General features: G+C 50.4%; 1 protein-coding gene across 5 annotated transcripts in view; it reads right to left on the bottom strand.

Moving 5' to 3' along the window:
• Nucleotides 1-703: 703 nt before the first annotated feature.
• The window catches only part of DAPK2 (death associated protein kinase 2), a 125,047-nt gene continuing 108,196 nt past the window's right edge, over nt 704-17,554 (bottom strand). For 2 of the 5 annotated variants that reach the window (XM_059913061.1, XM_059913060.1), the window contains 3 exons: nt 5,909-5,998; nt 5,710-5,793; nt 704-3,085 (listed from right to left, as the gene is read on the bottom strand). In XM_059913061.1, the coding sequence (XP_059769044.1) occupies nt 3,005-3,085; nt 5,710-5,793; nt 5,909-5,998 (255 nt within the window). In that variant the 3' untranslated portion in view covers nt 704-3,004. Of the gene's footprint in view, nt 3,086-5,709; nt 5,794-5,908; nt 5,999-13,397; nt 16,963-17,554 lie in introns of those variants that run through there. The other 3 variants (XM_059913059.1, XM_059913058.1, XR_009500811.1) reach the window with 2 other exon arrangements.

The following is a 17,554-nucleotide window of genomic DNA, read 5'->3' as shown; positions in this document are numbered from 1 at the left end:
TTTCAGTCACTGGAAATGTTCCATTCGCCTCAGGGCACACTGTGGTCTCTTGAAGTGTCAGCTGGTCAACACAGCCTTCTTCAGAACTAACCCAGAACACCTAGTTCCCCTGGGCCAGCTGTTCCACCCCTCCTCACACCTGGAGGGCACCAGCCATCTGCCAGCCGAGAGGCCACAGGGACTGGGGCCCTGTATGGGATTGGCACAGATGCTTGGCTTCGGGCTGCTAGGTGTCAAAGTCATCCTCAAAGGATGAACATCTTCAAAGGCTCCTCTCTGCCCACTGCCTGGCCCTGTGCTTCCTGAGGGATTTGGGAACCCCAGTGGGTGCCTTCAAACCCCAGAGAGATGGGCTGAAGGGGGACCCAGTCAACAGGGCTTTATATAATCTGGATGAGAAGGAGGGGGGAGGAGCAGCCTATAAGTAGGATGGAGTCCTGGATTCCCAGGACTTTACAGAACGTAGACCCCTGTAGGGGAAGTATCATGTCTGTCCTGTTCATTGTTCTAACCCTGGCATCTAGAACAGTCCTAGGCATATAGTGGGAGCCCAATAAATATCGGTTCACTGACCGACTTGCAGCCCATGGAGGTTGGCTGCCGAGCTATCCCCACTCAGGGGCAGTGCCCTTTGCAAAGATGGAAAGAAGCAAGTGTGACCATTTCTTACATTTCCAGAAATGAAGGACAAGGCAGGCAACAGTACAGGACAGATGAGAGCATGTTTAAAATGACGCAAAGCAAAGTTTCCATCCATTTCCTGAAAGGTCTCCCACAGTTATCAAGCTGAAGAAATGAGCACTAGGAGTCAGGAAGTCTGGGCTTTCATCAGACATTTTCGCAAATTTGCTGTGTGAAGCAGAACTAGTCACTTCCTCTCTCTCGGCTTCAATTTCCTCTTCAGTACAATGCAGTGGTTGGGCCAGACAAGTTCCAAAAGGCTTACCCTTTGGTCAAGATTGGAAACGCAAGGCTGGGTTTGTCAAAGCCATTCACTGCCCTCTTTCCTAGCAGGAGGGCAGCCGCTTACTTGCTACCACATTTTACTTCCTCGGAGCGCCCAGGAGCCCTTGTTCTAGAACATTCCCTGCTGATCTATGTGACCAGCCACAGCCATGACCCAGGGGCCCTGAACGCAGTTAGCAGTTCTCAGCCTCGGCTATCCTCCAGAGGCTGGAGGGTGGCACGGAGCTGGATCCTCCTGAGAACTGGGACGTCCAAGAACTACAAGGCAACGGCAGAGCTTTCTTCAACAAGCTTGCAGGCCGCTCCATTTCTGGCTGGAAGCTTTTCTGAAACTGGACTGCCTTTCTGTTTCTGTGGGGCCATTTTGCCCTGGATCATTCACTGGATGAGGGCCGCTGGGCCCACTCTCTCACACAATGTGCTTAAAACTTGCTGCTGACAAAGGGAAAGAATGCCTCCCCTTCTCCCCGTACCCTTTCCTTTCCACCCTTACTTTCTTCCCCTCTTTCCTTCCTGGCACACTTTCCCTCACTCACCTTCCAAAACTGCTCTCCCTTTCTTCCCACCTCTTCCCATGTACTTTCTCAGCCTTGGTGCCTCACCCTGACCCTTTTTACTTCTGGCTTCCAAGGGTCTTCTCTTGGGTTTCTGATCAGCACCACCATTCTTTTGGCCTGGAAAGCAGGGCCCAGATTTCTATGTTGTCAAAGTTCTCTTGCCATCTTCACTCAAGGGTCCAGGTAATCCATCTTTTTTTTCCTCTCCTTTCTCCCTGTGGGTCCCTCTTTGACCTTCTCCAACCACATTTTCATAAAGCCCCCTGCCCATATCTTGGCCATCGTTGGCAGGTGTATTAGTTCTCTAGAGATGCCTCAACAAAGAAGCACAGTCTGGGTGGCTTAAACAACAGAGATTTATTTTCTCATAGTTCTGGAGGCCAGAAGTCTGAGATTGAGTCTTGGCAGGGTTGGCTTCTTCTGAGGCCTCTTTCTTTAGCTTGTAGATGGTCGCTTTCTCACTGTCTCTTCATATGGTCCTGTGTGTCCCATCTCTCTTCTTATAAGGACACCAGTCATACTGGATTAGGGTCCACCTCAGTGACCTCATTTTACCTTAATTACCTCTTTAAAGACCTGTCTCCAAGTACTCAGTGGTACCAGAGGTTGGGAGACACAACTCAGTCCACACCAGCAGGGGTGACTGTTGTCGTAGCGGAGGGAGCACAGGCATTATATGCTGGTATCTGGGCTGATTTTCTTGGGCTGCACTCCTTTAGGGAAGGATGTAGGCACCCTGCAGTCCAGAGGGGGGTGGTTCAGTATGACCCTCGGAGGTGCAATCCACTCAGCACCCCAGGTGCTACCCGACAGTCACAGGCACCTGAGCTAAAGAAAATCAGATCAGGAGAGTCCTAAAAGAAGCCGAGCATCAGGTAAACCAGAAGTTTAATAAAAGTGAAAAAAATTACAACACAGTTGGCTGAAAATGGGCTGCTTTGGAAGGTTTGATATGTTGGCCAGCATGACACGTGGACTCCATGTGGGTTCTGGGAGGTCACAGGATTGGTCCCTCACACCCCAAGATTCACTTCACTCCTTATCTTGTTCCCACGGGCGAGGCCTCTGTCTTCCTGGTGTAAGTTTTGACCAGGCTGGTTCTGAACTCCCTCGTCCTGTGAGGAAAGCTGCCTGAATCTGATCTTCACCCATGATGATGATGGTCATCTGCATCATTTTCTTACGTCCACATCCCCATCCCAGGTTCTGAGGTTGGCAGCAGGTGAAAGCCCATTTTGTGGAGGATTAAGAGCTTTGGGAATGCTGGCGTCCCCTGCATGCCCAGGAGGTGACAGCCACAGCTCCCAGGGTCTCCTCGCTCCGCCGCAAATGCTTCTGAATCCTGCATGCCCATCTCTCTTGCAAAGTGCTCAGGGATGCAGAATGCCTGGGTGCTGGCGACAAGCGGGGTCCAAGAGTCTGCACAGAAAGGAGCCCTGCGGGGCCCAGGCCTCCCTGGTGGCCACCTTGAGCCTGGCCGGTTAGGAGGTACTGCTCCTCCTCCGGGGGTGGAGGGCTTTCCTTTTGGCGATGTCCTCCTCCGTGTCACTCTCACAATTCCTCTGGAAGAGAGAAAAAAAGAGAGACCCAGGGCAAGAGGGTCAGAAGGTGCCAGGAATGGGGTCGTGCTGGGCAACCTGAGCTGATACACCTGGGTCACGGGCCTGTAAACCAGGGAGACGGACATTGAGGGGAAGCCTGTTGCTCTGTCCGGAGACCAGGGGTGGGTGGGATGGGGGTGGGGAGGGACCTGAAATGGGGTCAGACCAACTGCCTTGAGGCCGCCTTCCCAGGAGGAAGGAATACAGCCAGAGAAGAGCATCTAGGGGAAATCGGGTACCAGAAGAGGCCAAATTATAATAATAATGAAAATTGTATCTGGTGTCCTTTGTGGCCGCCACATAGTCAAGACAACTTGGATAGCTGGTCTGTGGGCTGGTGGGTCTCCTGAACTCAGCCTAGAGGGAATGGGGGAGGGATAGCCACAGGGATCTCCCCAAACTCTGACGGCCACCTCACCCCCTCTTCTTTGACTGGCTTAAGCTGCACCTTTAGCCAGCCCTGCCATGTAGTCTTTCCAGGGAAATGGCTTCCGTGCTGCATTTTTATGAAAGAGAAAAAGAGTAAAGTGCAGTCCATCAGCTCCTACATGGTTAAGCCAGAGTGGAGCAGCTACCCTGGTGGTCACCGTGCCTTTTTCATTCACGCCACATGCATCTAATTAAATTATTAAAACTATTAAACAAAGTCCTAATTCAGAAAGACTTAATGCAAGTCATAAAAAAAAAATCTATTGTCAGATGTTCAATTTTAATGCTTCCTAAACAAAAGGACGTATCTTCTTTCCTTTTCTTTTCTTTTCTTTTTTTTTTTTTAGGGAAAATGCCTTTTGGAAAACTGAATAATAGATGTCTGGAACCCATTCCTTTTTTTTTTTTTTTTTAATTCTTTGGCCACGCCATGGAGCACGGAGGGATCTTAATTCCCTGACCAGGGATCGAACCCGGGCCCCCTGCAGTGGAAGCGCACAGTCCTAACCACGGGACCACCAGGGAAGTCCCCTGGGACTCATTCCTTTTCCACATGTAGGGTGAGCCATTGAGCTGATATCAGGTGCTGACTGTTTGAGTAAAAAGAGGACTATTTTAAATGTTTGCACAAGGACAAAAATTAGGAAAGAGTTTTATACGCTTTTTAATTACTCTCTCTTCCTCTTTCCCAATGGCCAGCACTGTATCAGGGCAACTCGGCCTGAAAGGCATGCCCGCTGTCAGCCATGTGCCTATCCAGGGCCCTCTCTCCTTCCTCTGGCCTGACCCAGCTGGAAATGCAAGGTCAAGATCAACTTTAGCCAAATACATCCTGGACCAAGCCCAGCTATAACAATAAAAATAACTCAAGCTCTGCTGAATAGAAACTTTTTAGCATGAGTCAGAGCCATACAATACAAAACAAAGCTGGAGAACAGTCTGCTTGTGATTAACAGGGATTTTCAGAGGGAGCAAGTCCAGTCCCCTTTTACGGCAGATGAGGAAGGCAGCCAGAGAAGGGACATGGCTTGGCCAAAGCCACACAGTTGTTTTGGGTCTCTGGAGCCATAAATCCTCAAGTTCCGGACAAGAGTGAGAATCAAGAAGAGCTCAGGCTGGTGGAGGGAGCACAGGGGCTGTGCCAGGTCCTGCGATGCAGCCTAAGTGCTGTGCGCCCCGAGGCTGCCCAGGGCTGACAGCCCATTCACCTCAGGCTGCCACCTTCCAGCCTCTTCCTGAGCAGGCAGTCACCTTCTGTCCTGACCTGTGCCATCCTAGACACTCCTGGGGCCCTCACCACACTCAGTGAGCAGTGCGGAGGGTCTGTCAGGGAACCTCGACCAGCTGCAATACTAACACTGCATTTCGTAGCACCAGCGCTGCATTTTACAGTCTACAAGAGGATTTTAAACAACAATAATAGCTGCTAATAAATATTGAGCACTTAAAATGCCAGGCTCTAAGAATATGTCATCATTTAATCCTCATGACTACCTTGTGAGGTAGGAACTATTGTTAACCCCATTTTACAAATGATGACATTTTGGCACAGAGAGGTTAAGTAATTTCCTCAAGGTCACACAGTAAGTGGAAGATTTGAATCCTAGCAGTCTGCCTCCAGAGGCCATGCTCTTGACTACTATATTACATTGTAAGTCTCTCATTTTAGATGTACGTAAAACTGCAACAAGCTAATCAAATATAAGATATCATCTAAATATTATTGTTTTTATTATTATTGGCAATCTAAAGCAAAACAGAAACGGAAAAATCGGCAAATGAATGTAAAGCTTTCATTCTAAAGCAGATCATTGGGTTGTCAGGAATTGATTTTGGATTGCCCCCGGTAGTCTCATTGTCCAGTGTTCCCACGGTCCCTGGCAGGCTACAGGTCCTCAGGGGAAGCCTGGGGCTGTGGAGTGGCAACAGCAGTCCCTTTGAAAGCCCACCAGGAAAGGATTCAAGGTCCTCCAGAGGCTCATGCTGCCCCCTTGGAGCGCCCCCTCCCAGCACTACCCCAGTGGTCCCCCCTAACACAGATCACAGTGCAGAGCCTGCCAGAAACAGTTAAGCCCCACCTCCTCTCCCCGCCCCCCTCCCCCCAGCTCCAGGCCACACCCAGAATTCCACCCAATCAGGGCACTGCATTTACCCACCAGGTCCTCGTTCTGCCTCATCTGCACCTTCTTCATCAGGGAGCGGGTGAGGTGGTTACAGAAGGAGACGATGCTGAAGGAGAGCTGAGGGAGGGAGAGGAGAGGAGAGGAACCGCCAGGTGAGAATGTGCACCGAGACCCTGGAGGGAAGCAGGAGCCCACCTGGGCCCCCCGCCCCCACCCCTAAGCCCTGACCCACCTTCCACCGCCTGCGGACATACTGCTTCTTGAAGTTCTCCAGGTTGACCAGGGACTCCCTGCGCACCAGGGCTTGCTGGTTGTCCACAGGCTGGGAGACAAAGCAGAGCATGGCGGCTGACGCTGGGCTTCGGACGGCAGCAGGACCCCTGACCACACGCCATCCTTAGCCTGACCCCGGGACCTCGCTGCTGGGCAGGGCATGCAGAGGAACCTCACGCTGAGGGCAACGGCTCCAGAAGTCTCAGCTGTTCCGGAGGTGCCCCCGGCACCCCTGCGCTATTATTACCGCAGGCAGATGTGCACGCTGGCTGGGCTGGACGCTCAGCCCCTACCTCTCCGAAGGGGAAGAGCAGGAGGCAGGCAGGTCCTTCAACCATGGGTCACTCTGGGGAAGGGTTATCGTACAGCAGCCCAGGATGCCCACTGTGCACTGGGCCAGTTCTGGGCCTAGCAAAACGGATGCCTCAGACGGGGCATTAGTACTCCATTCAAAAATAAATGTAAGGAAATAGGGGCTTTGATGGGGGTCGAGAGGAGATGGGATGTGTAGTTGCCTTTCACTGCTTGGCAGTCAAGGCTTAGCTTAAACCCTAACTTCTCCAAGAAACCTGGCATGGCTTCTCTGAGCCTCAGTTTTCTCATCTGTAATATGGGGATAATAAATAACATTGTGTCACAGGGTTGTTTAGGATTAAGTAAATGTGGGATGTAAAGTGCTTAGCTTAGAGCTGCTCAATAAATAGTAATATATTATTGATAGCCTTCCTGTCTTCTCCATTCCATCTTTTTATAAATTATTTTATTTTTATAATAGCTTTATTGCGATGTAATTGATATACAAAACAAACTGGACGTATTTAATGGACTCCAATGTGAGGAGTCCATTCCCTCATGAATTCCTGCCTCTTCATAAAACAAGGTTTTCCTAGATTGAGAAATCAAGAGATGGGTTTCAGGGGTTCTGTGAACCTCCTGAAATGGTCTGCAAATTTTAGTGCATAAACTTGTACATGAATGTTCATAGCAGCATTATTCATAATAGACAAAAAGTGGACAGGACCTAAATGCGCATCAACTGATGAATGGACAAACAAAATGTGGTATATCCATTCAATGGAAGAACTGAATGGAAAATCCATTCATGGAAAGAATGAAGTACTAATACATAGTACAACATGGATAAACCTTGAAAACAGTATAATAAGTGAAAGATGCCAGACACAAGAGGCCACATATTGTATGATTCTAATTACATAAAATGTCCAGAATAGGCAAATCCACAGAGACAGAAAGATTAGTAGTTGCCAGGGCTGGAAAGAGGGGAGAATGGGGAATGACTATCTATGAAAGGGTGTGAAGTTTCTTTCTGGGGTGATGAAAATGTCCTGGAATTAGATAGTAATGATGGTTGTATAACCTTGTGAATATACTGAAAAGCACTGAATTGTACATTTTCAAATGGTGAATTTTATAGTATGTGAATTATAGCTCAATAAAAAAAAAAACTTAGTGTATAGGTACAGACATACATTTCCTCTGAGAAGAGTCAATAGCTTCCAACGATTCTTAAAGGACTCCGTGACCTCAAGGGAATGAACTGCCCGGGGCGATCCCCACCCAGCTCTATTTTTCTCTCTGCTCTGACAGCCTCCTCACAGCAGTGCCTCCTCTGGCACCTCAGTGACCGCTGAGTGAGGTCACTCATTGATTCCTGATGCTGGCCCTGTCTCCTAACCACACTGCAAGCACACCTCCATCCATGCCTGTTTATTTTTCATCATGGCGCCAGGTGCCAGTGGAAGCCAGTGCATATGGCCGGCCCACACTGCTCTGGACCTGCCATCTTCTGGCAGGAGGCCCTTTCCCTGTTTACCCAATCTCCCTCCTCCAGGACGGCCTCTGTGTGTTTCAAAGCCCAATTCAAACATGACCTCTTCCAGGATAACTTCCAAGAAACACTGTCTCTCCCTCCCAGCATGACCAAAACATGTGTGCTCCTTTATTACACTTAGCACCTCTCTCGGGCAGCTCTGCAGTGGAGTGAGCCCACCAGTGAACAACAGCAGGAAGAATTTCCTTCATGTTTTTGTCAATGTTTCCTCACTACCCACTCCTGATCCAGAGCACGAGACAGTGGGCGCTGAAGAGCTGTACGGATACACTGTTCCCCTGAGCTGCTGCAGAATCAAACCAGAACGAAGTCCCAGGACCTACCCATTCCCACCGGTGAGAGGCCCAGGCACCTGGATCAGCCCAGCCGTGAGACCACAGAAGGGTGTCATGACCCCATGACTCCCCACAGCTCTGCCTGGGAATCAGCAAGGTGAGAGGCAGAGTCCTGGGGAGGTCAGGGAGCAGGGAGGAGAGTGCACGCAACCTTGACACAGAGGGGAGACGAGAGAGCCAGGGGCTACTATTCACTCCCCCAAAATGGGACACGGTGGTTTGGGCCAAAGAGTGCAGGAGGGGAGAGAGGAGGAAAAGGAGGAAGGCAGAGAGGAGAGAGAAGAGAAAAGGATGGGGGCTCTGAGGGGACCATCAGGCCATGCCCTGCTCTCCCAGCTCTTTCCTTAACCACCTCTCATCTCCTCCGCAAGCCCAGCCCTGGGTTTAGGTCCCACCTGGAAGAGAGATGCAAAAGAGGGCAGAGGGCAACTGATCTGTGCTGAGCCGGCCTTTTCCTGGCATCAAAACCTTCCAGCAGGGCTTCCCTGGTGGCGCAGTGGTTGAGAATCTGCCTGCTAATGCAGGGGACAAGGGTTCGAGCCCTGGTCTGGGAGGATCCCACATGCCGCGGAGCAACTGGGCCCGTGCGCCGCAACTACTGAGCCTGCGCTCCGCAACAAGAGAGGCCACGATAGTGAGAGGCCCGTGCACCCCGATGAAGAGTGGCCCCCGCTTGCCGCAGCTAGAGAAAGCCCTCGCGCAGAAACGAAGACCCAACACAGCCATAAATAAATAAATAAATTGAAAAGCAGGATTTGATAAAATATAATGTAATTTAGAAAAAAAAATAAAATAAAAAAATAAAACGTTCCAGCAGCTTCTGGGCACTCTCAATAGAACCCAACAAGCTCACCAAGAACCCCAAGGCCTGTATCACCTGGGTCCTTCTGTAACCTGACTTTCTCCCCATCTCCTTCCTGTCCCTGTGGCTTTCATTGCATGGGTCTGCTTGCTGGTCCAGGAACCCAAGGTCTCCGGGTCTTACTGTATTTACTTTGTCATTTTGTTCAGGTCTTCGCTCAAATGTCACCTCCTCAGGAGGCCTTCCTTGACCACCCTATATAAAATAGCACCCAGCTGCCCCATGCAACTCACTGTGCCTCTGCCCCAGTTCTTCATAGCACCTGTCACTACCTGACATTTTATTCCATATTTATTCATTTGTTGTTAATTCCACTTCCCCATACCTCTCAGCAACTAGTTTCTCCTTCCCAAGGTGACTGGCATCCTGCCTTCCCAGCCCACAGAACATTTCTACCTCTAACTTCACAAATGTCTGCAATTCACCTTCGAGTCGAACCCTTGCAAGGGACACTCTTGCACTTCACTTGGAGAGTTTGATGAGCTGGAATTAGTAGACTTTGGGAGTGAAGGGACCTCTTTTTGTCTACTTACTGATTGGCACCCTTGCGAGGAGAGAGATGGCTAAACCCCACGTATGGAAGGTTGACAGGCAGGCTAGGGGAATCCTGTGAGAATCCCATCTTCCAACTGGTCCAGCAGTGCCAGCCACTGAGCAGAGATGCCCAACTAAAATATCACATCGGACCATTCCCAGAGGCCGTTCATGGGAGGTGATGCAGTTACTTCTAGGGCCCTGTCTATATGCTACACAAAACAGCATGAACTCTGAGGAAGAGGCCATAAACCTGTCAGGCTGGCCTTTCCCAATCAATGGGCCTTGTTGGTTGCTAAGAGGCTCACCAAGCACTGACACTGTCATCTAGGCATGAAGGCAGAGAGACATAAATTCTGCAGTGAAATCAGTTCCCAGAAGGAATGTGGCACCAACACTTTGGATTAAATTCAGGGTGTGAGGGGCAACAGAGTTTGTTCCGCCTTCTCCTGACCCTCCCCTTTCTGCAAACAAACAATGCCCACCTTCTAGCCTTGTGGTCCTTCAGTGATACCAGAGACTGTGGGCGATTTTGACCAGGCTCCTAGGAGCACGTTTGGTGTCTCAGAAAAATGTTGGGAAGGGAGAAAAGAAGACAGAACGCTGTGGCTAAAGTCAGGTTTTGTTCACGCAGATGCAAGTGTCTTTGAAAAAGTCCATCGGGGAGAGCGAGGCAGCACCAACATCCACAGAGCAGGGAGATGAAGCAGCAGCCATCCTCCCAGGCATAAAGACAGACCCTGGCTTTCCAGAAGAGGCACTCCAAAGACTTTGTCTAAATACCAGGCCTCCATAAAAAGAAACGAAATTGAGTTATTTGTAGTGAGGTGGATGGACCTAGAGTCTGTCATACAGAGTGAAGTAAGTCAGAAAGAGGAAAACAAATACCGTATGCTAACGCATATATATGGAATCTAAAAAAAAATGGTACTGATGAACCTAGTTGCAGGGCAGGAATAAAGAGGTAGACATAGAAAATGGACTTGAGGACATGGGGTGGGAGGGCGAAGCTGGGGTGAAGTGAGAGTAGCATCGACATATATACACTACCGAATGTAAAATAGTTGGCTGGTGGGAAGCAGCAGCACAGCACAGGGAGATGGGCTCGGTGCTATGCGGTGACCCAGAGGGGTGGGATAGGGAGGATGGGAGGGAGACGCAAGAGGGAGGGGGTATGCCGACATGTGTATGCATATGGCTGATTCACTTTGTTGGGCAACAGAAACTAACACAGTATTGTGAAGCAATTATACTCCAATAAAGATCTATTAAAAAAATAAAATAAAATCATAAATAAATGAATACCAGGCCTCCTCTACAAACTGCCAACAGTTTGCAACTTTTCGAACCTCCATCTGAGTCACTACTCCAGCCCCATCCTCCACTGAATGCCATGGACACCTGAGCACCCACTTTCCTCTCCTGCCCAGGAGTGTCTCTCTGAGCCTCGCTCCTTCATCTCCCTTAGTGGCATCTCTCTGTAGGTGGCATCTCCACTTCTTCCTTTTGCTGGCTGTTTTGCTGGCTGGAGCCTGGGCCCTGCTGGCCTTACCTCCCTGTTTAACCAGGAAAGGAGCACGTGAGGCTTATAGGGGCCTGAGTCTCCACCTCCTTATGCATGGGTGGGGAGAGCTGCAGAGAGGCTGTGTTCCTGCAGGTTGTCCCTACATTGAACAAGCCAATGGAAAGAGGTAAGAATGTCCCTTTCCTTGCCTGACCCGGCCTTACTTTTCTGAGTTAGGTCTCAGCATGCATACACTCTTCACTTTTAATCTTCTCTCCGGGACCTTCAGTTTTCTGAGCAAGTTTTCATCCCCAGGAAAAGCTTCAAAAGCTCTCCCTCCTGTACTGAAGAGACTTGAGAGACATAACATCCCACTGCCACGTGTGGTCTGTGTTTGGATCCTGATTTGAACAAACCGAGTATAACAGGACACCCTTAAGAAAAGCAGGGGCATGTGACTCCAGAATGTGTATCCAGATGATAATAAGTAATTATTCTTGATTTTGTCAGGTGTGATAATGGCACAGTGGTCATAGTAAAAAGAAACTCCCTATCAGAGATTCCTGCTGAAGAATTTATGAGGTAAGTCAGTCTGAAGTTTGCTTTAAATTACTTCAAAGCTGGGTAATAGGTATGTGGAATTCACTCTGCCATTCTCAATATTTTGTGCAAGTTTTGAAAATCCCCCATAATAAAAAGTTAAAAACAGAAAGTCTCCCTCTTTTAAATCTCTGTAATCTCTTCACCTTTAATCTCCATTTGACAGCTCCAGGTTCCTGACACCAAGCTGGGCTCATCCCCAGCCCTCCAAATTCTGCCTGGTACCTTCCCCACAAGGCTACAGCTTGGAGGGGAGTGTTGGGGGCAAGACCTCCCCCCCGAGAATGTTTCTGCCCTCTGCCACCCCTCTTACCCTTCCTCAGTCAGAGTTCGTCTCCCTCCTGTTTTCTGGAATATTAGGTACCCCTGTTTTCTCACTCACCATGGCCTTCCTCACCTCCCAGTTGGTTGGGGCCCCATCTGTCCCAGACACTGAGTCTTTTATTCAGGGGTTGTCTTGTCCTTATCTGTCACCTCCCTCCAGAGCCAGAGCACAGTCAGTGTTTGTTCAATGAACTGGCCTCTTCTGCTCCTCAAATATGCCCACTGCTGGGTCTCCTCTCCAGGCAAAGAATCTTCTCCACCGGCCAAGAGTTTCACAGACAAAGCAGAAAAGGCCATTCAGTTCCACAGACATGTACAGAGGCTGCCAGTGGAGGTGGGACCTGAGCACCCAGCCCCCTCCCACCAGGGCCCACAGCACCGCCTGATGGAGTGAGGTGGGAAGTCGCCACCTTCAAGATCACCTGGAGAGGTGGGTGGGTGGTACGGGGAAGGGGTTCACAGAGGAGACTCCGGCTTCTCCTACCATTATTACTCTGCTCCATCCCTTCACTGCCAGCATTCTGCATCTGCAGAATCACCGGTTACCACGTTATCACGCCATCTCCACCCTTCCCCACGCAAAAGGGTAATCGTGTGCAGCATGCCTCTGCCTCAGAGCAGGGACAGACTGCTGCCTTCTCCAGGCGCCGACTCTCCAGCCTCCTTGGGAATCGCTATTCAGGAAGATGTCACACGCTCACCCTGCCCTCCCCAGGATGGCATTTGCCCAGAGCACAGAGGCTGACCTTTCATTCACAGCCTGGTGAATGAAAGGATCCTCTGTGACGGTAGATGGGCCGGCCCACAGAGCGGCGCCCCCCAGGTCTTCGTCCGTCTAGGTACCAACGAAACACCCCATCCCGTCACCATCGGCCCTGCCCTGCCCTGTCCTTGATGTCTCTGTTAAAATGCCAGCTGTGGGCGTGTGGGGAGGAATCCAGCAGGTCCTCTGGCTGGGCATTCCACAGGCTTCCTTGGGCTCCCCTTGGCATCAGGTTCTGCTGCCAAAGGGTGATGGGAGTTGGACCAGCCAGGTGACAGAGGAAGGTCACAATCTCCTCTGATTTCCCTGAAAGACTTGGGGGGCATTTTTCACTTCACTTCACTTTGTCTTTGGAAACTCTTAGTACATAAAAGAGTCTGTTCATAAAACATCTAAATGACAAGTCGTTACCCACGACTGGACGTGAACACAGAGAAGATGATTCCACTACTGTGAGGAAAACCACTTAGGGTTCTGACCCCAGCTCTGGGGCTGACTAGCTGGGGGACTCTAGACAAATCCTGTCCTGTAAAATCCTATAAAAAGAGGGTGTCAGGTAGCTCACGTCTGAGGACCCCCCAGTATGGACAGTGTGAAGCTGATGCCAGGATTCTAAAATAACCACTTCTCTCTCCCTTTTCCCAGTCTCCCTAATTCAAATCATCATCCACATCTTACTACTTTATTGCATTTTATTTCGACCTTCACAAGAAAGTTTGCCCTGAGTTGCTCAATCAGGGGCTTCCTTTCCTTAGGAAACCTGTTGACTTGTCCAAAGGGACCTTTAATCTTTGCAGTGCCTTATGCCAAATGGGTACATCATGTCCTATAACAGGGCAGGAAAGTTCTTGGAGAGCTCGTAGATGGGTCTTTTGTATCAGTTCTTCCAGACAGGGTTTAGGGAACAGGGCTTTGCCATCTTCCATGGATTCCAAGATGCACATTTTTGGATCTCTGAAATCAGGACTTAACTCCCAAACAATGGCATCGTATCCTTACTGTCGGTCTGAAGTGAAGGCAGGTGTTCCGGAAGATGACCACACTGATTCTGCCAGCCATTGGGGCCACCCAGCCTCAAACCGTTTGACGTTAGATTCTCTGCTCGAGGTTCTTTTTCTTTGTTGTTGTTGTTGTTTTGTTTATTCACTTGTTTTGAGGTTCTTTTGGATCCCACTGATCGTGCAAATGCAGAAAGCAAACCTGCACGAGTACCACGGACCTGGGACTCCTATTCTCAGTGGAGGATTTTTCCATCCCTCTACCCAGTGTCAAGGTTGAGACACACACGTTCCCTTGCCTCCCCTTCCTGCCTGGTGGCTTTATTTCCCATCTACCCTTTCCGTGAGGGTGTCCCAGCTTTGTATGTGGAGTCTCCTATTGGACTTCCCGTCTTGGGCTTTTTTTTTCTTTATTTTGGGGTCATAAAATAATGATGCATTTACATTTGATGAAAATATGCTTTCTTAGAGTTGATGAAAAAAGTTTCTGTTACAAATATTATATATGATATTTGAAGTGATCCAGCATGCAAATAGAATTAGAGGTAGGATTTTAAAGAAATGGGATCACAGTCTCATGCCTCATCCTAAACCACTCCCCATCTGTGCTGCTCACTGGGCGTCCCTGCCCCCGCCAGCACATCGGGCCGTTGATTGCCTGGCACCCATCATGGCTCCCCATGACTCTTGGGATGAAGGCAGAGCTCTTTAATACGGCAAAGCCCTGCTGGTCCTGTCTTAGCTCCAGCCACATCCACACCATACTCTATTCTCTCCCCTCCAGCTTTCTTTCTGTCTGAGCAATTTCAGCTCCCAGGCCCCCTCCCAGCACAGAGCCCTGGCATGACAGCTCTGTGGGAGCACTACCTTCTCCCTGGTTTGCTTAGCTGATCTCAGCTCCAGCATCACCACCTCAGGGATGCCTTCCCTGCCTAGATCATCCCCCACTGCAGGCTCCTGCAGTGCTGCATCCTTCTCTCTCATTGCATAGGTCCCAGCTGCAGTTCTACCTTTGTAGAATGTTCTTGATGAATGTTCGAATCCGTTACTGGACTGCAAACTTCGTGAAGGCAGGAAACATGCCTGTTTTCACTCAACATTGTATCCCTGGGGCCAGGCTGAATACCTGGCAGTAGATAGGTGCTTAAAAATTCTTTGTGAGCGCATAGATGGAAGCGTCTAGGTGTAACCTGCCCCACAGCAGAGAGTAAACTCTTGGAGACTAGGGCAGTTAGGGGAAGCAGAAGGAGCAACAGACATCATCAGAAGGTCTCCACTTTGGCCACTATTGTGACCTTGGGCAAATCACATCCTCTCTGTTTCCTCAGCTCCAAATTGGGAATAACACCTACCCCACCTATCTGACAGGGGGGTTTTGTGAGTCTGTGAAGGCACTTTGAAATGATATGATCTGTTCCCTCACCCCCAAGCTTCTAGCACAGCACTGGGCCCACACTCCACACTCTTTCTCTGTGACTAGTTGGCTGGCCCCTCCTCCGGGAAAAGGGAGACAAGATGATCCAGTCCTCAGGGAGGGGTGCGCATGGCTTGAGGTCAGGAAGGGAGCACTGAGCCTTGGGCTCCCCAATCTTAATGTCCACCCTCTTCAGACCTTAGGGACATGAGAAAAGGAACCTGCTTGTTGAGTCCTTTCTGGCCTTCATTCCCAACACGAGATTGGAGCCCTTAGCCAGAGGCGGGAAGTGGAGAAGGGCGAGATGCTGCCCCTTCCCTCCTATTCTGCAGGTGATCTTCAGACAGGGACACAGCTGGATGGGAACGATAAACTGCGCGCCTTCTAGGACACACTTCTTAGGACAATTGCCTGAAGGTATAAGGCTTCCACCTGACTTGGCAAAATACATGAAAATGCTTACTTTACCGCTGGGATCTGAACTTTAATATTAACGTGGATTTTTACAGTAAAGCCTATTTCTTCCCATATACTTCATCTTAGAGTCGGGCATCCTGGGTTTCTGTTTCATCTGTACCAACTAGCTATGAATGAACCTAAGTCATTTTCCCTCTCGAGGTCAATTTCCTCTTCAGTTACATGGAAATGACAGTAACAACAATCATAATACCACCTATCTTCCTGTCTCACAGGTTCCTTTAAGGATCAAAGCCATAAATGCTTGGTAAGTGAAAAGTCAATATAAATGAAAAGTAATCTTTTCTCTGTGCATTCAGAATCCCTCCTTCAGCAGCAGGAAAGCACCAAGCCAATTGACTATTATCCCTAGTTAACTAGAATGTTACCCAAGACCTGCAATCTATAAGGCGGGAAGCAAGATGTGAACAAATCCATTATCACGAATCAGTTATCAAGTATCTCTCCAGGGCCAGCCGTCCTCCCTCTGTAGGAGGGTACACTGAGGGGTGTTCATCCTCAATCGTTTTAACAGCTTAGCTGCCCTGCCAGCCACCCTCCCAGAAAACCAGGCTGGTGAGAGGAGGTACAGAACGGATAACTAGCTAGCCCCTCCGTGATTCTGGATTGTGGGAAGGGGGTGGAAGGCTATGCTACAGACACACACCCCTGCAGGAGAATTCTAGTCGATGCCCCGGCAGGGCAGTTGGGAACGGGCTTCAGCAAACCATCCAGGATGCATTACTGACTCGATTCTGGTGCTCAGAGCTTCAAGCTGGCCTAGACATCCTTACTGCGTGATCTGTTGAGCAGCTCCCCTAGGCACTCACTGGAGTCCTGGCAACACACGGAGCTGGGGCTGTCCACGCTCCCACTCTCCAGCTGGAAGCCGCCCACCAGTTCCTGGAGCCACTGTAAGTCTGCCAAGAGCTCCTGCCCCAGGGCTTCAAACTGTGCTTGCAGATGGTCCAGTTTCCTGGCTGTGCTCCTGAGGCGGGACCCCGTGGCCCGGATGTCCTCTCGCAGGAGCTTCTTCGAGGACTGTACTTTGCGGAACTCGTACCTGAGCTGGGACAGGTCGTGCTGGGCTCTCTCACTCTCCTCCCGGTACCAAGCCTCCTTCTCATTGTAGATGGAGACCAAGGTCTCCACATCGTCCTGGATGGTGTCACGGGCCCCCGCCAGGGCCCGGCATCCCTGGTCCATCCGAGCCACGTCCTCAACCACACAGGCAAAACGCTCGAAGTTGACATAGGTGTTGTCGGGGGGCATGCTTGAGTGGCATTTGAGGGTGTACTCTCTCAGGCGCTCAGTCTTCAGCTGGGCGGGCTCTGCCTTGCGCTGTTCAGGGGTTCTGATCACTCCTTTGGACTAGGGGGTGTTTAGACAGAAGGGCCAGAGTTACTTGGACGTCTGCTCCAAGGGCAGGTCCAAGGTGCAGGCAGACGGCACACAAGCAGCCTCTTTGCATTCACTGCATGCGCCAGGCTACGGGCGGACCAGGGCGGAACGATCACCCACACAGACCGTAAGAAAGGTCAGGTCGAGGAGGACGGGCGCTGCCTGCACACTCATTTCAGGGCAGGGTGGTCCACGGCCATTAGAGAGGGTCTCCACACGCATAGCATTTAAGGGTGCTCGCACAGACAAGCAGGCTAGAGCCAGGATTCTGCAGGCATCCACTCAAGGGCGGAAGCATACAAGGCCATGGCTGATGGGGGGAAGCTGGGGGCTTCTCTCCCTCATGGCCAGTGGGCTCCCTGGGCCTTGGCAACACTCGGCAAGCTGAGCTAGGAGGCAGCCCACCAGACTCCCTAGCTCTGTGGTCTGGGCCCAAACCTGGAGGGCCCCTGGCCTTCCCCATCCTTCAACAAGCAGATGAACCTGGCCTTCTCCAGAGCGCTCCAGCCCTCCCTGCCCTCCATCTCCCGTGGGCCTCTGCCCCTTCTCATCTGCACCCTCA

The sequence above is a fragment of the Balaenoptera ricei genome, chromosome 2, assembly GCF_028023285.1.
Source record: "Balaenoptera ricei isolate mBalRic1 chromosome 2, mBalRic1.hap2, whole genome shotgun sequence".
Lineage (NCBI taxonomy): Eukaryota > Metazoa > Chordata > Mammalia > Artiodactyla > Balaenopteridae > Balaenoptera > Balaenoptera ricei.
This window is presented reverse-complemented; position numbering and strand designations above follow the sequence as displayed.